The 22,904-nt window shown below is 43.8% G+C and overlaps 1 protein-coding gene across 4 annotated transcripts in view; it reads left to right on the top strand.

Annotated features, from left to right (window-relative positions):
* SH3KBP1 (SH3-domain kinase binding protein 1) overlaps positions 1–22,904 on the top strand; it is a 308,903-nt gene that overhangs the window by 276,463 nt on the left and 9,536 nt on the right. For all 4 annotated transcript variants that reach the window (XM_011995794.1, XM_011995795.1, XM_011995796.1 and 1 more), the window contains 2 exons: positions 16,122–16,231; positions 20,212–20,340. In XM_011995794.1, the coding sequence (XP_011851184.1) occupies positions 16,122–16,231; positions 20,212–20,340 (239 nt within the window). The remainder of the gene's footprint in view (positions 1–16,121; positions 16,232–20,211; positions 20,341–22,904) is intronic.

Here is a 22,904-nt window from a genome sequence, read left to right on the forward strand (position 1 = left end):
TGGTAGAGACGGGGTTTCACTGTGTTGGCCAGGCTGGTCTCAAACTCCTGAGCTCAAGTGATCCACCCGCCTCAGCCTCCCAAAGTGCTGGAATTACAGTCATGAGCCACCGCACCGGGCCTCCTTTGCCCCACTTTATAAAATAGTCGCGGTTATTTAGAGTAACAACTACTACACTGATGTTTCTGCATCATCTGTAAACTAATTCTTTATATATATAATTACATTTTAGATGTGTTAAGAAAGCTCTCCAGGCTGGGCGCAGTGGTTCATGCCTATAATCCCAGCACATTGGGAGGCCGAAGGGGGTGGATCACCTGAGGTCAGGAGTTCGAGACCAGCCTGGCCAACATGGCGAAACCCCATCTCTACTAAAAATACAAAATAAATAAATAAATAAATTAGCCTGGCATGGTGGCAGGTGCCTGTAATCCCAGCTACTCAGGAGGATGAGGCAGGAGAATCGCTTGAACCCGGGAGACAAATGTTGCGATGAGCCAAGATCATGCCACTGTACTCTAGCCTGGGGAACAAGAGCAAAACTCCATCTAAAAAAAAAAAAAAAAGGGGGTCTCCAAAACCTAGTAATCATTTTGTAATGTAAACTGTCCCCTTAGGGTGTTAAATGTGTGTATTTTACACCATTTTTAAAAATCAAGGTCCACCTGGACATTGATCTGTAGCTGATTACAACCCTGGTGAAACAATAATCCCAAAGTGTTTGAAAGGCTTAGGAGCGTTTCGTAAGCATGTTTTGGGTAGAACATGTCTTTATAACTTTTAATCCTCTTTGAGGTACAGTGTGAGTACTGGAGCTGTGTGTGGAATATCCTCGTGTTAGAATAATTCCACTAATATAGTGGAGAACAAACCCTCCCCCTTCATCTCCCCTCTTCCATCATTCTGAGGTTCTAGTGTTGAAATAAGAGCAGTGAGAGCAAGCAAGAGTAAGGAAAGAAAGAACTAATATTCACTGGGTGCCCACTAAATGTTTTGTCTATTTTTTTCTCACAGTCCATAGCCCTATGAGGGATGTGTAATGACTCATGGTTTTGCAGTGAAGGAACAGGGAAGAAAGCAAGCTGGGGAAACTGAGCAAGATTATCTGGCTAGTAAGAAATTGGAGTTGAAGTCCGGGCACGGTGGCTTATACCTGTAATCCCAGCACTTTGGGAGGCCGAGGCAGGTGGATCACCTGAGGTCAGGAGTTCGAGACCAGCCAGGCCAACATGGTGAAACCCCATCTCTACTAAAAATACAAAAATTAGCTGGGTATGGTGGTGTGTGCCTGTAATCCCAGCTAGTCGGGAGGCTGAGGCAGGAGAATCTCTTGAACCCGGGAGGCGGAGGTTGCAGTGAGCTGAGATCGCGCCATTGCACTCTAGCCTGGTGGACAAGAGTGAGACTTCGTCTCAAAAAAAAAAAAAAAAATTGGAGTTGAAGCCAGGTCTCCCTGACCCATGAGCCCAAACTTTCTAGATCCACATCAGCATTTCTCAACTGCTCTCCCCAAGGGGACATTTGGCAATGTCTGGAGACATTTTTGACTGTCACATCATAGGGGTGGGGGTGGAGATGCTGCTGGCATCTAGTGGGTAGAGGCCAAGGATGCTGCTAACCATCCTCCAGTGTGTAGGATAGCCCCCACAGACAACAAAGAATGACGCAGCCCCAAATGTCAATAGCACCAAGGCCCAGAGAGCCCAGTCTGTGTTAGGAACAGGAAGAGGATAGGCCTCCCCCGCAAGTGCAACTTGTGTTCCCTGGAGTGGCCTGTCTCATTTCCTGAGAATCTCTATAAAACCTAGTTTGAAAGTGTTTCATATACAAAAAAGTAATTATATTTGAAGTACTTAAGCATCAACGAAGGACATGACTGTGACCTTTGTGAGAGAGAGAGAGAAAGAGGGAGGGAGAGAGGTAGGGAGAGAGAGAGAGAGAGAGAGAGAGATCTTAAGGTTTGCAGCAAGTGAAATGATACCATTTGAGTCTGATTTCAAATAGAAAGAGTGTTGGATTTGGGATTAGATATTTGCCAAAGATCAACTACCCAGTGTTTAAACGGGTATTACATAAAAGGACAATAGCAAATTTGATCAATACTAAGTTCTAAATCTGTACTCTGTATGGTAAAGTTATACAGGAGAGCAAGAGAGAGCAATTGTAATAGTGACCATTAACACAAAATTTTTGTGAATGTGACACCAAATCTCTATAAACAAGTGATTACATTCTTACCTTATTTTGCAATTTCTACCTTTTATGATAAGAAATCACTTCTAAGGGTTTCTCATACAAATTTTGAGGAAAAGTTCAGATCTCCTGACTTGGGGCTATTGGTTTTTCTGTCCTCTTTTTAAAATACATATCTTAAACTTCCCCTTTTGGAGCCAGAGAGCCAGTTATTGGTCCTTGCAGCATGTCAGATCATTGGGCAATTTCTCAGGTTCAACAAGACAAGATGAACTGTGTCCTGCCTGCCATTTAAAAAAAAAAAAAAAAAAAAAACATGAATGACATTTGGAGTGTTCCAGATTGACTACTGGCTGAGCGTGTGTGTGAACAACAGCCACACCTCCCAGCTGTCTCGGGAGTAGTTGCTCAGACATGAGAGCTTTCATTGAAGAGCCGTGGCTGGCTCCTACAGACACTGTCTCCTTACCGGCAACCTTCAGACATGGCCTTTGGGACCAAGGACATTGTTGATGTTACCCGTGCTGAAGAACGGGAGATACGGTTGCTATTGGTCTACAGTCAAGTCTGCGTATGACGGGCTGGGGTGCCCATGTGTGGACGTGTGCAGCTCCGGTCCCTATCTAGGGACACAAATCGTGATCAAACTTAAATTTTTATCAGGAGTAGCTGAAAAGCACGATATATTTCTCAAGTGTGATGACAAAAGGCAAAAGAGATTGTGCTGAGGGTCAAACGCTTTATACAAAGGAAGTAAAACAGGTTGCGTTTCTGATTGATGGGTTTTTAACCCAGGCAGTCCTCTGAGCATTTTTGGTTCCTTCCTCAAACTTAGAGGCGTAGTTAATGCAGGACAGCTTCTGTGGCTGGCCCTCTCCCTGCATCGCCCTCGAGCCCTCCCCTGGTTCCCAGCCTCTCAGGCTCGCAGTGGAGGTGTGCTGCTGAGGAAACAAGGTCAAGCTGGCAACCAGCACTCATTTTGAAAGGCATCCTCCAGTCCTACAAGAGATGGTCCTTCAGGGTCCTTTGAAGGGCCTGATCCTGGGTATAAACTGAGCATCTCCACTTAGACTTTCTCAGTGAAAGATGTTGGTCCTCACCAGAACAGAGGTGCTCACCTCTGCCTATGCGCCCTGCACAGGGTGGTCCTGCTGGCCTTTGGTGGTCCATCGCGGTGGCTGGGTTTGTGCTTAGTTATGAGGGGTTTCGTGAACATCTTTTACCCCATAACATCCTATAAGCGCAAACTCAGTAAACATTGAGAGTGCCTGTAGGACAAGCCTCACAAATGCTATAGAAACAGGGGGAGGTTACGTCAAAGTGGGGACATGATGGCAAATGTTGCAGAACCTCACTGGAGCAGTGCATTTGGTGGTATGAATTATTCCAGAATACAGAGAGCAAATTAGTGCTATCCTACCCAAATGCTCTATACCCACCAGCCTGCAAAATAGTTGACGTGAGAGAGGTGGAGGGACATTTAGGGAGCATCAATTCAGATGGCTCTTGGCTTGGAGAGGGTCACAGCTGTGTGGATTTGCAGGCAGCCCCAAACACTTACCTATGTGCAGAGTCAGCATGTCCTCCCTCCCCTGGTATTGTGGTCGCCTGCATCTCTGTAGCCAGGGCTCTCGTTCATCATTCAGTCTGATGGCTTGAGTGCCTCTACCTTTGGTGCATGCTGAGACTATATTCTAATGCCGTATTCTGGATGTACTGGCTGTACCTACAGATTTAAGAATGCAAATCTGGAGGTACACCTAGTGGATTCGAAGTAGTCTCATAGAACAAAGAGACTTATATAGTGACCTCTGCTGCATCCACAGTATACACCACAGAGGTCTCTCATGGGAACAGGTGATGTTCAGCTCTCAGATCTCACATGGCATTTATTTGGCTTAAGGTGCCACCCTCCCCCCATCCCCTGGCTGTGGGCTCAGGATTGGCAGAGCCCGGTTATGGCTTCCATTTTACTTGCAAATATCCAGAGGAATGTACAACCTACCAGAAAATCGTGCTCAGGCATCCCTTTGTCACATTAAAAGCATTATGGACACACGACATTTTATTAAGTATTTTGTTTTAGTATCACTTTATTAAGTAAATTATCAAAATCCTTATTTAGCCATGGTGTCTCATTAAAGCATGTTCTGGAAACCTTGGCCAAGGTTAGGAGCCTGTGAAGTTTGATTCATTGCAAGAGAAAAGTGATTAGCAGTTAGAGAGTGACATTCATGGGCCCCATTAAAAGGTCATTGGATATGGTAGTGGCAAGCGAAGGTTGGAGTTGGAGGTCAGCAGGATGCCCTGATTTAGAACCAAGCTTACCTTTGCATAACCTGTAGTGACACTCTCTTCATCTCCCCAGGCCTTAGTCATGTCTTCCTGAGGTTCATGCTGTTTGGAATTTCACAGACTCATTTACAAAAAAAAAAAAAAAAAAAAAAAAAGGAGGTGGAGGCTTCTAATTTGGGAGACTGCTTGATTTTTCTTTTATTAATGAGGCACATTCAAAATAAACAAATGCCATCTCCTATTGGAAAGGGTATAATCTCCAAGTGTAAAATTGAACAAATTTAGCTTAATGGGAAACTCACAATGTTGACCTTTTTCTCAGTGCATTATGACTGATGATAACCTTGGCACAGACACATGCCAGTTCTTGGCAACTTTTGAAAACCACAGGTCCAGCTCACATCTGCAGAGATAGAAGGTGGTGGGAAAGAGAAATGTTGGGGGCAAGGAAAAGGCCCTAGAGAGAGTCAGGCATTGAAGCAGTAGCTCAGGTAAAAACTAGTGTCCAGAAATGTACAATTAGCAGATTAACTTTTTTTTTTATAGAGATAGGATAACTTGTAATTTTTCTCCTAAGAAAAAGTCATGGAGTGTCAGATTTTTAAGAGCATTTTAAATCCTTTTTACCTCAGTCTTCTCCCTTCTCCTGATGTTTACAAATGAGAAATAGCTCAGCAAGTTACCCAGGCTGGTGAATGAGAGCCTGCCAGCCCCTTCTAGCAGTTTTGGGGGACTCTTGTCTCTCCCGGGGTAGTAAAAAGCATACTAGGCTTTGAGACAGAAGGTCTTTCCTCCTCAAATTTTGTAGTAAGTGTAATTTTGGCTTCCATGTAATTCTGGACATTAGAATATTATTGTTTCACATATGCATTAACATTCTATATTATGAGTATCAGACTGCTCCCCCTTTTTTTATTTTTTATTTTTTGAGACAGGGTCTTGCTCTGTTGCCCAGGCTGGAGTGCAGTGGCGCAGTCATAGCTCACTGCAGGCTCAACCTCCCAGGCTCAAGCAATCCTCCTACCTCAGCCTCCCGAGTAGCAGGGACCACAGGTGTACACCATCATGCCCAGCTAATTTTTTATTTTTTGTAAAAACGCATCTCACTATGTTGCACAGGCTGGTCTCAAACTCCTGGACTCAAGCGATCCTCCCACCTTGGCTTCCCAAAGTGCTGGGATTACAGGCGTGAGTCATTGCACCTGGCCCTGCTTCTCTTATATCTAAGTAAAGTGCTGTTAAAGAAGATGAAATGACCCATACATCTTGCTCTCCAAAAAGAAATGTGCACTCTGCTCTGGCTGCTCGTGCCACTGAAGCTGACCATCGAGCACACCATTGTACCTCCTTGGATCTTGGTTTTTCATCATTAATCCAGGGGCTTGGATGAAATGATCATAAAGAACCCAGTTCAGGCAGGGCATGGGGTCTCATTCCTGTAATCCCAGCACTTTGGGAGGCAGGAGGGATCACTTGAGGCCAGCAGTTCGAGACGAGCCTGGGCAATGTAGGGAAATACTCTGTCTCTACAAAAAAATATTAAAAAGAAAGAACCCAGTGCAGCCTCACAGTCTATGTTTCTCTAACCCTGTCCATTTCTTTTAGCTGAGTTTTCTAGACATTGAGAAAACTGCTGTCTTGGTAGCCTCTGAATCCTCTTTGAAATTAAGTAGCTTATTGTTTCCTTTGTCTCTACTTCAGTTTCTTTAGTTCTGCCAGTTCTTTTAATCTAGAATTGATAATTTGGCCCTTTCTAAGGTTTAATCTAGGGTGTTTTTGGCTTAATGATTTTTTGCTTTTAAGTGATTTGCTGGCTGTATGGAGATTTAAGAAATTGTTAAGGGGTTATGAGCATAACTTTATTATTTTTTTATTTTTAGTGATGGAGTCTTGCTATGTTGCCCAGACTAGACTTGAACTCCTGGGCTCAAGTGATTCTCCTACCTTAGCCTCCTGAGTAGCTGCGACTATAGGCATGCTACTGCACCTGGCTCATGAGCATACCTTTTCGTAAAGTTTTAAAAAGTACTCATTCATCTTTTAAAAGAATTATTTTGATTTTTTTAACCCAAGTTATTACAGGGAAATATAAAAGAGTAGGATGCTTGCCATCCTAAGTAAGTTTGAGATCCTAGAGAAAACCCTGACATGGATACAAGTTCCAGGTTGCAAGTTCTGTTTTCAAATCAGTTGGTTAGTAATTCTTTGCTTCCAATGACATTGAAGGAGGTACCCACTAAGTTGTTTGGTGGTAGACCATTAAAAATAATAATTCCTGGTGATGCTAGACGACAGTCCGGTTTTTGATATATAATTTGCAAGGAGTTCAGAGAACTGAGCGACATTGATAACAAAATTATTTCCGTTCTGACCGGGCGTGGTGGCTCACACCTGTAATCCCAGCATTTTGGGAGGCCGAGGAGGGTGGATCACAAGGTCAGGAGTTTGAGACTAGCCTGGCCAATATGGTGAAACCCCGTCTCTACTAAAAATACAAAAATTGGCCCAGTGTGGTGGCAGGTACCTGTAGTCCCAGATACTCGGGAGGCTGAGGCAGGAGAATCACTTGAACCCAGGAGGCGGAGGTTGCAGTGAGCTGAGATCGTGCCACTGCACTCCAGCCTGGGCAACAGAGTGAGACTCCGTCTCAAAAAGAAAAAAAAAAGTTTCCATTTCATCTACTGGACTGGAGTGTAGTGACGCGATCTCAGCTCACTGCAACCTCCGCCTCCTGGGTTCAAGTGATTCTCCTATCTCAGCCTCCAGAGTAGCTAGGATTACAGGCATGGGCCACCATACCCAGCTAAATTTTTTTTGTATTTTTAGTAGAGACGGGGTTTCACCATGTTGGCCAGGCTGATCTTGAGCTCCTGACCTCAAGTGATCCACCAGCCTTGACCTCCCAATGTGCTGGGATTACAGGTGTGAGCCACCATACCCAGCCTCCATTCCATCTACTTCTATTTAAGTAAACAAATTTTCTTGGCACTTATGTCTCTAAAATGAAAACTAGAGAGTTGATATCAAACCATCTCTTCCTTGTATTAAGTAATAATCATACACACATGAAGTGTTTGGGGGAAAAGCCCAATAACATTCTGTTTTGTCATGCTTAAAAATTATTTATCAAAATGTGTGGTATGTGTATATATTTATGTTCTGATCATTTGTATACTAATAATAATGTAATGAGGACTTAATCCAGAAGAAAAATAATTTTTACACTTAGAGTCTTACAATTTCAGGAAAGAAAAAATCTTAAACTTTAATTTCTATACATGTTTTTACAATGGAAAGATGATAAAATAGTTAACAACAGACTTGAAAATAGATTAGGATAAAATTCAGCAGTAGGGGTTGGAAATATGAATTTAAGGAGGAAAAGGAATGATGTAAAATTTCCAACTGTTGGCCGGGCGCGGTGGCTCAAGCCTGTAATCCCAGCACTTTGGGAGGCAGAGACGGGCCGATCACGAGGTCAGGAGATCAAGACCATCCTGGCCTACACGGTGAAACCCTGTCTCTACTAAAAAGTACAAAAAGCTAGCCGGGCGAGGTAGCTGGCGCCTGTAGTCCCAGCTACTCGGGAGGCTGAGGCAGGAGAATGGCGTGAACCTGGGAGGCGGAGCTTGCAGCGAGCTGAGATCCCATCACTGCACTCCAACCTGGGTGACAGAGCAAGACTCCGTCTCAAAAAAAAAAAAAAAAAAAAAAAATTTCCAACTGTTAAAATCTTATGATATTTTTAAATGGATGATGGTGGTGGTTAAATTACTGCAGTATTCAAATATATATTGGATATATTTAAGAAATCTATGTAAGTTATATTTTTAAATCTCAATATTTAGAATATAACAGAAATTACATCCTTTGTGAGTAAAACTTACATAAAAGTTTAGATTTCAACTTGATATGTATGAGCAGTATATACAAGGGTTTCCAAAATTATTTTAGCAAGTACACTGGCTTCATAAATATATCATTTTATACTTACACAAACATTTCTATGGATTAATTTATAGAAGTGACATTGATATATCTGAAGGTGTACACATTTACATTTTGTAGTAGGTATTGCCAAATAGCATACAGAAAGGTAGTGCCGATTTATGTTCCTGTGGATAATAGTGTAACTACTGTTTCCAATAGATAATTACATTATTTACCAGATCACTTTGCATAGCAAATTTGGGCCTGTAGTGAGCAATTTTTAAAGGAATGCAAAGGTGGAGAGCTACTTTTCCCCACTTAGCATTGCTTGTCAACAATCCGAGTGAATCACTACTACCTCTCCTCGAAGCAAGACTGCAGTAAGCCGTGTCCCCCCTTTCCCTGATCTAAATTAGGTCCCCATGCTATCATTGCTAATTTCACCTTTTATCATTCTTTCATAGAAACTAGGAGAATTTGTAATTATACATACAAAAGCCTGTCTCCCTCAGTGGGTTCTTAGCTCCATGTAGGCAGGGAATGTGGCTGTTTTCCACCCCTGTATCCCCCTTTGCCTAGCTCATAGTGTATGCTCAGAAAAATAGCCACTGAATGAATGGGCTGAGCATGAGTGAGGGGAAATTCCAAGATGCAGGATCATAATACACAATCTTCATTGCCACTAGCCACGTGTGACTATTTAAATTTAATTAAATAGCTATACTTACCCATAATCCATGCACTCTGTAACCACGTGGGGCTAGTGGCTACCATTTGAATAGTATATAGATTATAGAAGACTTCAATCATCACAGCAAGTTCTACTGGACAGTGATGATACAGGATGATAGTACGTTCATTCTCAAAACTATCCCTATGCTTGGCACAGAGTAAATACTTAAGAAATGTTTGATTGAATTAATGAGCAAATAAACACTGTATCTCCCTCTCTTATTCTTGAGCTACATGTTTTGATGTAGAATCTGCTTGTACCAAATTGCCAAACATTCTCTGAACTTGCCTAGCACATTACATTTCTTGCCACAGAGTGCCTCGAAGAAGCCAGCCCCTTTTCCTGCTCATTTGAAAACACATTTGAATAAAATAGAAAAAAAACAAGCAATGTTCTGTAGTGGAGAGAATCCCTTGGATGTGAATCTGTGTGTGGGCCCTGTTACTTGTTGGTAGTGACCTTGGGCATGTTTTCTAACCTCTGGCCCTCTGTCTCTTTCTTTGTGGATTATAGTAATGCCCACACAGCATGGGGTTTTGTGCAGATGAAATGAGGGTGTGTGCATGTGAAGCATCTAGTAGTGGCATGGCTGGCACATGGAGTTCAAAACAGTAGCTCAAAACTTATTTATGGCCAGGCATGATGGCTCATGTCTGTAATCCTAGTGCTTTGGGAGGCTGAGGCAGGAGGATTGCTTGAGGCCAGGAGTATGAGATCAGCCTGGGCAATATAGCAAGATCCCATCTCTACCAAAAAATAAGACAAAACAAAAAATAGCTGGGTATGGTAGCTATAACTACCTGGGAGGCTGAGGCAGGAGGGTTGCTTGAGCCCAGGAGTTTGAAGCTATAATACCATGAGCTATGATCACACCACTGCGTGCACTCCAACCTGGGTGACAGAGCGAGACCCTGTCTCTAAAAAAAAAAACCCTCGAAAACTTATTTACTCTCAGCAGCTTGTGTCCTACAAACTTCACACCTGGATTACAAATGAAACACAACAGCTGATCTCCTATATCCTTACACATTTTGGAGGGCTTATTTTCCTGAAGAATCTAATCATTGCTAATCATTTCAGCTAGTGATTCAGCTAACACAGGTGTTCATTTGACCCCCCCACAATACTGGGCCCATCTTGATAGTCTGCACAGATTTTCCACACTAGTCAAATGACTGAGGCATGGAGCGAAACTTCCTCCTCCCATTCAGACTACCTCATGGTGTTTCTGCAATGCAGAGAAAGTACCTGCGGCCCTGTGGGCTTAAAGTTTTCTCATCTTAGACCTTGGAAAAAAAAAAAGGTAGGGAAGGGGGAATTTCTAGCCTTGCTCTTAGATCCTTGTTTCCAAATCCCACAGCTCCGTTAATGGTGCATGAAAACAGAATTCTATCTGCATGATTTGAAAGGGTTTTCACATGGTCTCTCATTTACGAAAGAATAACCTTATGAAGCTGATGGCTCAGATAATTCTCTCATTTTTTTTTTCTGCTGGAAAATCTGAAGCCTAGAAAGGTTGTTTGTTAATGTGTTTCACAATCATTTTTTGAACACTCACTGCAAGCCATAAGTGGTCTTAAGTCCAGGGAAACAGAGAGAAAAGTCACAGAGAGAAAAGCCACAGCTTCTTCCCTGGCTGGTGGGAGAGGCAGAGAAGTCAATAAGAAATGTCAGTACAGGGCACTAAATGCCGAGATCAGGGTGATGGGTGAGTAGGGATGCACCCAACCCAGGTCTTAGGGTGCAGTCTGGCTTCTTGGAAGAGGCCTCAGTTGTGGCACCGAAGGAAATTAGTCGGGAGAGGAAGCCCTGAAGGGGCATACTCAGATCAGGACTGTACACCTCTCTGGTGGCAGCATGTGAGTGGTAAGGGGCTTGAAGTGAAAAATCTATTAACAGTGGTTCCAGGCAAGAAATTCAGTGGCCTTAATAATCTGAGACAGGGTGTGGAGGAGAAGGGATGGCTTCCAGAGATATTGGGAGGTAGCGATGTTGCCAGGTTTTAGCTGTAAGCAAACTTATATCCTAAAGCTCCGTTTAAAGTGCACAGCAACATGCTATAATGAATGCAGAGAATGATTTAGGAGCTCCCAAAGAACTCTGCTGGTGACAGCTAGCCTGACTTAGCCTTTTGACTGTTTCTCCTCTGTGCTTTCAGTGGATGTGCTTTACGTCACCTGTGGTCACTGGTACCATTGCTCCTATCCATGGAAAAAGAGGCTACATTTTCTAATTGAACCAAATAGGGTGTGACTGAAGTTCATGGAAAATGAGCAACTTCATGTGCCATGAAGAGTCAAAGGCCCTTTCCAAGCCAACTCCATCGTGCCCAACATGAATTATCCCCATATGTCTGCATAGAGTTTGTTGTCCAAGTATCACAAAAGCAAAGGGCCTCTCGTCCTTAGGAAACTAACCTCTTAAAAATACCCCAGCATTTGCCAGTTCAATAGTTTTGGACTGACTTATGGGCATTAAAACCTTTTTCTCTTAAGAGGAAAAATTCCTAGCCAGGCTGAGAAAGCTCATATCAAGTTTCAGCTTGTTTCATTTCAAAACCGCCATGAAAATTGGGACATTTTCTCCACACCACGATGGGTTAGTCATGGAAATTCTGCCTTAATCGCAGCTACCATGGCCACAGTCATGAAGCATGTGCTCTGTGCCTCTGAAAAGTGATGTGACAGTATTGGAGAGTTTCTCCCCTTTACTGTCAGAAAGCAGAACTGCATTACAGTTCATGATCTATGAAACATGCCAGGGTAACCTGAGGTTCCCTTTTCAGCAAGCAATCTCATATTTGGTACCTTTTTTTTCTGTATGGCGGTTTGGTTTGGTAGCTGTTTCCAAAAAGTGCTCTTTCCAAACTAAAACTATAGAAAGTTAAACTTAGCAGAAATGTGCATTAAGCTGGGTGTGGTGGCTCATGCCTGTAATCCCAGCACTTTGGGAGGCCAAGGTGGGTGGATCACCTGAGGTCAGGAGTTCGAGACCAGCCTGGCCAACATGGTGAAACCCCCATCTCTACTAAAAATACAAAAATTAGCCAGGCATGGTGGCACACACCTGTAATCCCAGCTACTCGGGAGGCTGAGGCAGGAAAATTGCTTGAACCCGGGAGGCAGAGGTTGCAGTGAGCTGCAATTGTACCACTGCACTGCAGACTGAGGGACAGAGCAAGACTCTGTCTCAAAAAAAAAAAAAAAAAAAAATGCATTAAGGGGTTAAGAGTGGCTTCCCCTGAGGGACTTGGACCTTCCTCTTACTCATGAGTGACAGAAATAGAGCAGTCTTCTCTGCCATCTGTCCTGGAGACACTTGCTAAGCGTGGCCAGGCTTCACTGTGCATAGGTCTTCTTAGTGCAAACTTCAACCAGTAAAACAGAATGGGCCAATCCGCCCTCTCTGCATCCATAGCAAAGAATGCTTCTTCAGCCTTGAAGCTGCTCACGTCCTGCTAGGAGCCATTTCTATAAGCTACATTCCTGGTTTTTTTCTTGAGATAGTTCATTCATTTGCTTATTCCTTTATTGACAGAGGAACCAGCATATTTTCCCTAGGGACATTCTAGACTTTGAGAACGCAAGGATGAGTTCCTGCCCTCCTGGGGCTTACAGCCTAAGTGCGGGAGACAGACATCACACTTCTGGGTTGTTTTAAAAGTATAATTCATTACAGACTGCCACCTCACACATTCTGAAATCCTAAACTGCCAGGTGGACTTAATTCAGTGAGCCCAGGAAGGTCGGGGGTTGGCAAAGATGGACTCCTCCCAGGAGTCCTGGCAGAAGTTTCCTGGTGTGAACTTGTCCACCCCTGCACACAAGTGGACTTACCAAGTCCATCCTAAGAGGGGCCCAAAGCTGTCCCATCCCCTACCCTGGCTCCCTACATTCCTCTCCCACCCCACTGTTATGCTGGGTCACATCTCGGGCCTCTTCCTGGCTCCAGCTGCAGTGTGTCTGACCTGCCACCAATCATCCGAGCCTTTGGCCACCATTTTCGTCGAGTGCTCCAGCACCTCTGTGGCCTTCCAAATCGGGCCAGCGCACTTCAGCCCAGCATGGGAGGCCCACTGTTAGAGAGCCCAGGCAGGCTCTATTCACTGGGCCCTGGAACACCCTGTCAGTCACTTGGTGGACTCTCCACTCCTCCGCTTGGCCAAATCCTCACTCCCTTCCCTCCCCTCAGCCCCCGGCCTCCTCTAGGGCAGTGCTTCTCAGTGTTTGCTGCATGTTCACATCCCCTGGGGAGACTGACACCTGCTTGTGCCCAGGATGCACCCCAGATGGGGTGAGTCAATCCCTAGGATGCAGTGGTGTTTTGTTTTTTTAAATTGTGCAGGTGATTCCTCCATGCAGCTGAGGTGGAGAAGCAGAGTTAATTAGCCTTTTGTTGTTCTTTAATCACTTCATCCTGCTCAGCTTTTGCTCCTGAGCTTGTTTTAGTTTCCTGGACAGAGCCATGATATAGGTTTGTCCAACTCTGCCCCTGATAGCTCCCAGCCAAGGCCCTTGGCAGCTGCCTGTTTGCTGGAACCTTTAACGACCCTCTCTTCCATCTCCTTCCCTGGCTGTCAGTCAGCATCTGCTCCTTGGTTTTTCGTCCTCTCTCCTCTCCCCAAGCCTTCCTCCGCCCCTCGTTATGCCTCTGTCCTCCCCAACCAGCCCCTCTGACCCCCAACAAATTTCACTGTCCTGGGCCTTATTTCCTTCTACCAGAACAGTTGGAGATCTGCATGGATAAGCTGCTAAACTCACTGTATGTAGAGTACATGCAAGGGTATTTGTGCGGTGTTCTTCCATAACAGTAAAACTTAGGAGGGGGAAATGATTTGGAAACTAGCTATCCAACAAATGGGATTGATTAATTGCAGTGCAACAACAATTAAAATATTTACAAAGAATTTTTAGAGACATGGCATATTAGGTTAAGTGAAATAAGCAGAATGCAGTATTACATATAGTATGAGCTATACTATCTATTTATAGGAAAAAAAGCCTGGAGGAAAATATATGAAAATACTAACAGTGCTTGTCTCGATGTGGTAAGATTGTAGTTGGCTTTTTTTGTTGTTACAATTTCATGTTTTGTTTTTTAAAAATTATACACTGATCATGTATTACATTTGTCATCAGGGGAAAAGTGATTTGAAAAGATGAATTGGGGAGGTTCATGTCAGATGGTGGCTTTTTGCATCCATCCAAGTGTGTAATGGGGAGTTTTCATTTTAGACAACGTGGACTTACTAGAGGAGAGTCCCAGGGTAGAGTCTGGAGGAGAACCTTTTAAGAAAATAAGTTTCTCCAGCCTGGGCAACATGTCGAAACCCCATTTCTACAAAAACTACAAAAATTAGCCAGGTGTGGTGTTGCGTGCCTGTAGGGAGGCCGAGATGGAAGAGTCACCTGAGTCCAGGAGGTTGAGGCTGCAGTGAGCTGAGATCGTGCCACTGCACTCCAGCCTGGGAGACAGAGCAAGACTCTGTCTCAAAAAAAAAAAAAAAAAAAAGAGGGAGGGAGGGAAAGAAAAGAAAGAAAGAAAAAATAATAATAAGGTTCTCTTAAAGGAAGGCCCCTTAGAGGGGTCAGCCCAGTGAGACAGCACTGGAGAAGCACATTCTAGCAGGGCGATTCTTTGCCCTCCCCTGGCACCCTGCTGAGCCAGCTAGAGAGGTGGGTGCCTTTATGAGCCTCACTCAGGTACTGGGTGCTGATGGGCTCCCTCTTGGCTTCAGAGCACCACTGATGTTTTTCTTTGTGCCATCTCTGCAGATGGCTAACCTTTTGTTATACCTGCCTTGCCCTGATAAGAGGAGTTAATTGAGTAATTATTCATTCATCAGGTGCTAGGATAATGTCACTTAATATAATCTCAGGTGTAATTTAATGGCTTCTCCTGACTAGTGCTTGATTTTGCATATTGTACTAAAGAAAATAGTTTGCAGATAACACCTGCCTGTTCATTAATAGAATAAAGCTGTCACACAGCCAGACCACTTATTATAACCATCAGCAAAAGAATTCTCCCCAAAATAAAGTGAGGGGAAATGCACATAATCTTTTTTAACTTCTCTGTCCTGGACCAGTATAGCTGCAGTTATGGCAGTTAGGATGCTTTTAGCTGCAAATAAAGAATATCTTATTAAAACTGGCTGAAATAACAGGGGTTTGTTAATTTCACATGGCAAGAAGTCTGGGCACTAGATCATCCCAGGGGTGCAACCCATCGGGGTTGTCAGTTAACATTTTCCATTTTTCTGCCTCGCCGTCCTGTGACTAGATAGCCACATGGTCACAAGATGGCTGCCACAGCTCCAGACATCCCATCCTTACAGTAGCATCCCAGGCAGGAAAGAAGAGGAACAGCAACACAAAAGGCCTTCTCACTTGCCTCTCTCTGGACAGAGAGAAAAATCTGTTTCCCACAGGCTCTCAGTATACTGCCCTGTATTGCTCAGTAACTCAAATTGGACTACATAGCTGCCTCTAGACCAGTCACAAGTGCAGAGGAGCAGGACTGCCATCTCTTCTTGTCTTTGGAATCAATGACTGGCATCCACTTGCCTGTGGCTGTTGTACCTTGTAATAACTGCCTTTTGTGTCGAGACTGCCAGAGTGTTCTGTCTACTAAAATGGACTTGGATTTGTGGAAAAAAAGAAGATTCTTCCTCTAATCCTCTTTCTGTAGCTTTTTAAAGATTTATGGATATAGCTGTAGAAGAGAAAAAGAAAAATCCTGTTTCTCTCTCTTCCATGCAATAGCTTGTTAAACTAAGAAGGAAATGATTATCCTATTCAGTTTGAATCCTGTTTATTGAATGACCAAAGGATGTAAACAGCCTTTATAAAAGATGAAGTGTAATCCATACAGAAATGATTATTATTGAGAAAAAGAGGTGCTTATGACATATCATAAGAGCCTTTGCTCCTATTTTGGCTCTTAAAACTCTGTTTTACTTTTGTTTTAGACTTAGAAGGTTTTGACTCCGTGGTATCATCTACTGAGAAACTCAGTCATCCGACCACAAGCAGACCAAAAGCTACGGGGAGGCGGCCTCCGTCCCAGTCCCTCACATCTGTAAGTGTCTCCTCATACTGTATGTCCCCTTACTTCTCTACAGCTGAAAAGCAGGACAGATTAGAGACTCTAGCTAAGGACTCTTCTGCAAGCGGCCGATTTGAGGACACCCCAGGAGAGGGAGGCCATGAGATACACTGCCAACCAAAAGTGATTTCAGAGTCTTCTTGAGTCAAGCAGCATTTCTTTCTATTTGTTCTTTGTGTTTCTGCCAGCAAGGTAGGCGCTCCCTATTCCCACCTTCCTTTTCTTTCCTTCCAGACTGATTCTTATTTGAACCTGAAAGGAAAAGGGTAAGAAAAAAAATCATGTTTTATGGTGGGGAAAGGAGAATGAGGCTGGTTTGGTCTGTAAACAAAACAAAACTTTACTAAATAAAGATCTGCTCCTATATAGCATCAGGCAGCAGCCGAACCTTTCTCTCAAATCCCCGTTGCCTGTACCCCTCCACAGAATACCACGCAGACCTTCAGGAGATTGTTTTCAAACATATGAGGCACCTGATGATGAAGGAGAGACCGATTGGAACACTCAGGATAACCCATAGAAGATTTTTGTTTGGGTCGTTTTGAATGACTTTTTATTGCGAACCTAGTACACACTTATTGTACCAAATTTGAACTAAAAAATGCATGAAGAAGAAAGTTACCTGTAATCCTGCTCCCCAGTGCAGAGAACTGTTAACTTTTTGCTATACAGCCTTAGCTTTTTTTAAAAAAAAAAAAATTGTATCTATAAAATTATTTCTTCACAAATAGGATTATGTAATATGCATCATTTTGAAACTTGCTTTTCTCCTCTTCTGTTGTGTTCCTTTCTCCCCAGTCATGACACATTCTTCCCTGACATCACATTTCGTGGCTGCCCATTTTTCTAACCTATGAGTATGTGAGTGTTTAGCCAATATACCATTATTGGGCATTTATGTTTTTTCCAGTTCCTCATTATAAACAACACTCAAATGAATGTCACTGCAGAAAAATCTTGATACTGTTCTAAAATTATTGACTTGGGTAAAAATTTTCTGGAAGTGGGTCAAAGGGAAATGTATGCTTTGCTTTTGCCACAGGTTGTTCCGTCCCCTCCAAGCTCACCTTCCACAAGTTGTGTCTGTGTATAAGATCTCTCTCTCTCTCTCTCTCTCTCTCTCTCTCTCTCTCTCTCTTTCTCTTTCTCTCTCTCTCTCTGTATCTGTTTATTTCTGTGTAGCACATTGCCTTGTTCCAGTGAGTCTAAGTCCTTATAACCTCTACCCAGATAAACCAAGGAATTAACCTTTTGCAGGTTTCCCAGGACACATCCTATTTTCATGTCATCACTGATCCCACCTAAGGTGTCATCATTTAGAAGAAAAAGAATGTCACTTCCTTGGAACCTCTTCTCTCATGTCTAGAGTCTGGAAGTATGGTTTGAGTCATCCTATTTTTCCTCTTAGTATGAAACAAACCTAACTTTGCATTGACACATTTTTGGGTGAAAGACTTTTAAAAGTAGCTGACTTTTTTTACTGTTATACAGACTTCTCTGTCAACACCACCTTCTTTCCCCTCTCCCTCTCACCTTTTCACACCCCACCCCAATACCCCTCTTATACCCACGACCTGTTTAGTTGCTTCTTAGTATCTCTATATTTTGTTTTTCAATCCTACCTCCTCCATCTTCTCTATAAATCCTTCATCATTTTTGTCTTCCTTCCAAATCCGTCCCAACTTTTCAAGGTCTAGAGAGCCTTGTGACTTCCAGAATGACAGACAGGTTTAAATTACCATCTCTTGTCTCATCTTTGGTCCATACATCCCATGCCTGAGAGTTCGTATGTATTTGGGGGATGTGGTAAGGACATATCATCTTCACTGCCTTCAGACTACACAGTTGTTCATTCATTCAATAAATCTTTATAGAAATCTATCCCCTATGGGCTCGGCACTGTGCCAGGTACCAAAGATACAACTGGAATGAAAAGCACGTGGTCACTGTCTGCAAGAAGCTTATGACACAGTGACTCGAAGTTTGACATTTTATATGAAGTGATTTCATTTGCAGACTTAGAACAAAAGGATATATTTGTGCTTTAAAGTATAAATATCGTATTCTCTTCCCCTCATTCCCATTCATCCCCACTTGGATGTGTACTCTGAATTCCTATTTAGTCTTCTTCCAGTTAGCACCTGTGGATTTTTCATAGGCAAGTGGAGGCTTAGTGCATTTGGGCATATTCCTCAAAGGCCACTGGGGGGAATGATGGAGGAAATATACCAGTCATGATTCCCCAGCCTTGGGCCTCTGACCCTAGCTGAAGCTCTTTATGCTTATAGGATTCAAAGAGCAAGCTTTGACTGGCAGCTCATGAACCCTAGGTTGTATTGAAGGGAACTGGCTTTTTGAATAAAATCTCAAAATGAAAGGATCCAGGCATGGTATGGTGGCTAAGCAGTTAAGCCTAGATTAATAAGAAGGCTTGGTGGTGGGGGAAACGTTATTCTAGGTAATTGGATTTTCAGATTAAATGAAGATTAACAAATAAAACCTGTTAAATTGAAAACTTTGCTTAAAAATTCCCTAAAATGCATTAGATTTCTGCCTTAAGTAAACAGAAGAAAACATACAATATTTTTGGGTGTAATTTTTCTATACTGATGCCAAGTGGTGACTTTAAATGGGACTGTTTTTCTACCACCATGGTAGAAAGCATAGAGATGAAGCTGAAGATGAGCTTGTCCAAAGAGATCTCTGGAAGATTCTTCATTCTAAAGGATTCCTTGCTATAGGAACTCTTATTTTAATTTGCTTTGTTCTAAAATAGGGAAATTCTAGCCCAGTGATCATCTATGACCAAGTGAATTCCAGTGAATTGGTCCAGAATTTTTTTTTTTTCCAGACAGGGTCCTGCTCTTTTGTCCAGGCTGGAGTGCAATAGTGCAGTGTCAATGGCTCACTGCAGCCTCGACCTCTGGGGCTCAAGTGATCCTTCCACCTCAGCCTCCCGAGTAGCTGGGACTCCAGGTGCACACCACCGTGCCTGGCTAATTTTTGTATTTTTCGTAGAGATGGAGTTTTGCCATGTTGCCCAGGCTGGTCCCAAATTCCTGGGCTCAAGAGATCCTCCCACCTCAGCCTCCCAAAGTGTTGGGATTACAGTCATGAGCCACCACGCCTGGCCTCATCTGGCTTTTTTATCTTTACAGTGATCTTCACAGTGAGGCAGAAAGAACAGGGGTGTCGTCCTATATTTTACCAAAAGATGCTGCCATTCTGTAAATATACTGTAGCAATACAGACTCCAAAATGAATGTTGACTGTCAGCAATAATGAGCGCAGAGATTTAGCAGCAGGTACCAAAGGAGATATGAGCTTGTTGCACTAGTGAGCAGGGCTGTGCTCTCAAGCTGAGGAAACACCAGTCACTGGACCACAGCCTGGTGAGCCCTTATCCCTGGAAATGGTTTTCTCTCAGACACATCCTTTAGGGCACTTCCGTATGCAGCAGATTTAGCAATCCTGGAAAAGGTCAAGGAAAAGGAAGAGGAGGGAATGGAGGAGAGGCAGATTAGAGCAGCCTCTTGTTGACCTGTGTGGGGTTCTTCCCTGGTGGACTGTCAGCCCTGTGAGGGCAGGCATTCTGTGTGGCATGTCACTAAGTCTGCAGTACAAGCTCAGTGCTTGGCACATGGTAGCAAATGTTTAGAGGAAGGAGCAGGAAAGGATGGACGATGGATGCTTGCAAGGCTGAAGTGATTGATGGACATCAGTGGCAAGATCCCTGGTTTAGGAAACCTTGCTTCTTAGTCGCAGTTCTGCCACTAATCAGCTCTGTGACTTGAGCGCGTGGATAACAGCACACTTTTTTGCCTCACAGGGTTATCGTGAGAAGACAAAATAGCAGTGTCGAGGGCTTTGGAAAGCACATAGCATTATATTCACGAAAGCGGTGTCAGCTAAGGTGTAATTCTGACAAAAGCATTTTCTTTTGGCTTTATCAGTCATCCCTTTCAAGCCCTGATATCTTCGACTCCCCAAGTCCCGAAGAGGATAAGGAGGAACACATTTCACTTGCGCACAGAGGAGTGGACGCGTCAAAGAAAACTTCCAAGACTGTTACCATATCCCAAGTGAGTGACTAGCCATGGCGAGGGTGTCCCTGTCATTTCATGCATGTGCTAATGATGGGTTATAAACCAAACAAAGATACACAGACAGTGCAGGTGTTTGTCATTCTTCAATGACAGCGATTCTATTACTCATCAAAATCCTTGAGGCATGTTGCAGTCTCCAAAACTAGGCACAATCCCTGAGATACAAGTTCAGTTGTTTATTTCCCATGTTTCTCTCTTGTGGTTTGATCTCCTCTTCATATCATCACACACACATTCACAAATGCCTTCACACACTACCACCATCACCACAACCAGAACAGTTTAAAAAGCCTTGAGATGTCTAGAGAGAAGACATTAAATATATTAAATGCTGTGCCCTCTGCCCACAGATCTTGTCTTTTATGTTCAAAGCTGGTCACAAATTATAGTTGGAAGATCACAAATATAGATGACTAATGTGGTCTCTTAAAGAAAATTGATTTGGATTCACATTCTATGATAAATTTATAGTCTAAAAACACTTTAATTTTATTCCATGCCCAGAGAATAGTATAGATACTTTAAGTTATTAGTTTATGAGAAACAAGGAAGACATTTAGCTCTTGGCTACTGCATGTAACTTTTGAGGAGCATCTTGTATAAATTCTCTTCTTCGTATGAATATGAACCAAGATTTTAAAATTCCATTTTCTCCCACTAAGCAAACCAAGTCAACTGGAATTATTTTCTCCGAATATTAGCAACTTCTTTCTGTCTAAAAGCAGAAAACTGTAGTCACTTGAAGCAGGAATAGCACAAAGAAATTAGTTTACCGTGGAATTTTTCTGCTCCGTAGATTGAAGAATTTACATGTATAGATTTTCTTACAAATCTGATACAGTATGCAAAATGTGATCCTATACAACAGATCAATTGTAATTATTCACAAAACCGAAGCATTCTTTCTTTATAAAAGGATTCCATTTGCAGAAATTGGATTTAGACCCGTTTTTTCTGGTGACTGTAGGTATAGGTTCATTCTGACATCCCTGGGGTGTCTCTACAGTGACATCTACTGGTGGACAGTGGGTTTTCACGGTTCTGATTTGCACAGTTCTATCCCATTAGCCTATTTCACTTCCCTGGAGTTGTCATGTCGTGCTCTTCACTGCTTCTAGAAATTCCACTTGAACTAATTTGATCTAGGGAGGGTGGTGGCCTATACTCTGTGAGGGCTTTAAAATTGCTCAGTAGCCGAAATGGGCCGGGAGAGCGAGTCATGTAGGAAATGCCAAGAGAAGCCTTGATTCAAGAAGTGTCTGGAAGTCAGTCAGTGCAAAGGCATTGGTGGGTCACAGGAGTATGGGAGGTCCTCAGGGATGCAGGATGGGAAACAGGAAAAGGCATAAGCCCAGGAATAGGTGACAAGCAAAGGAGAGAAGGACAGGAGTGCGCAAATCTTCAGACTCAGGTAGCCACAGTTGCAGTGCTGGACTTGAGGGATCTGGTTGATAGGGAATTGACCCCCCGTTTCCGCCGGTTGTTACCTATGAGTCTTGGGGAACTACTCGGCCACCTCTCTAAGCCTCCGTTTTCTGCTTGGTAAAATGCTTGTGCCAACCGATCGTTGTTCAAATTGTCTAGCCGGCGTCCGGCATGTGATCATTGCTCCAGAAATGTCAGTTCCTCTTCCCTCTTACTCTAACTCCTACTAATGATAAAGCACGGGCTGGCGGAGCACTATCCCTGGCAGGAGAGAGCGCTTTTCCTCAATGGTAACTTGGCAGAAAAAAGGCGAGCAGAGAGGCTGGGAATGATGGCCCATCTGCTTTTGGCTTTCTCTGCCCAGTCTCTCCCTCTAGCACAGCCTGAATCCAGACTCTGCCTCCTCACCATGCCAGCCAAGCCCCTTTTGGCTCCTGTGCTGGGGTGGCCTGCTGGGTACCTGCTGCTGGAGGGAGTCTCGCGGCCGTGTTGCCAAGCTTCACCACCAGCCTCTACTTCTGCCCTGCTGCTTATCCTCCCCGCCTCCCAACATCCTGTCCCACTCTTTTCCCTCCTTGCCACCTGCCTCCCAGCTCCCTTGTTGGTGCCTTCTCCCCCAGGGGCCTACTGGGCACCCCTCTTCTCTCTCACCCATGACTGTCCTTCTTCCTGGGCCCTCCTGGCCTCCTCAGGACACTCTTTCTCCGTCAGGCCTCTCCCGCCAGTCTCCTCCATCTTCAGCCTGGCCTTCGCTGGCTCTTTCTCTCAGCGTATTGTGCAGCTTAGGGTCTCCCAGTCCTGGAAAGTGAACGGAACCCTTCCCTGATCCCCCCTCTCCCTGAGGCTTCCTTCCGCATGAGCATGCTCCCTCTCTCCTGTCTTCCTGCCTCAAACAAGTTTCTGGAAAGAGAGTCCTAAACTTGCAGGCCACACCTTCGCCTCCCATCCAGGTGCTCATCTGCCACGAGCAGGTTTCTGTCTCCCTGGCTCCACCAAGTGGACTCCACCCAGTTTTCCTCTCAGCACCCTTCACCCACGCATGCAACCACTTCGATCCTTCTGGACTCTCCTCTAGGCCTCTCTTGTGCTTCATCCCCTCTCCTCCTCCTCTTTCC

This window comes from Mandrillus leucophaeus, unplaced genomic scaffold (genome assembly GCF_000951045.1).
Source record: "Mandrillus leucophaeus isolate KB7577 unplaced genomic scaffold, Mleu.le_1.0 Scaffold499, whole genome shotgun sequence".
Classification (NCBI taxonomy): Eukaryota; Metazoa; Chordata; class Mammalia; order Primates; family Cercopithecidae; genus Mandrillus; species Mandrillus leucophaeus.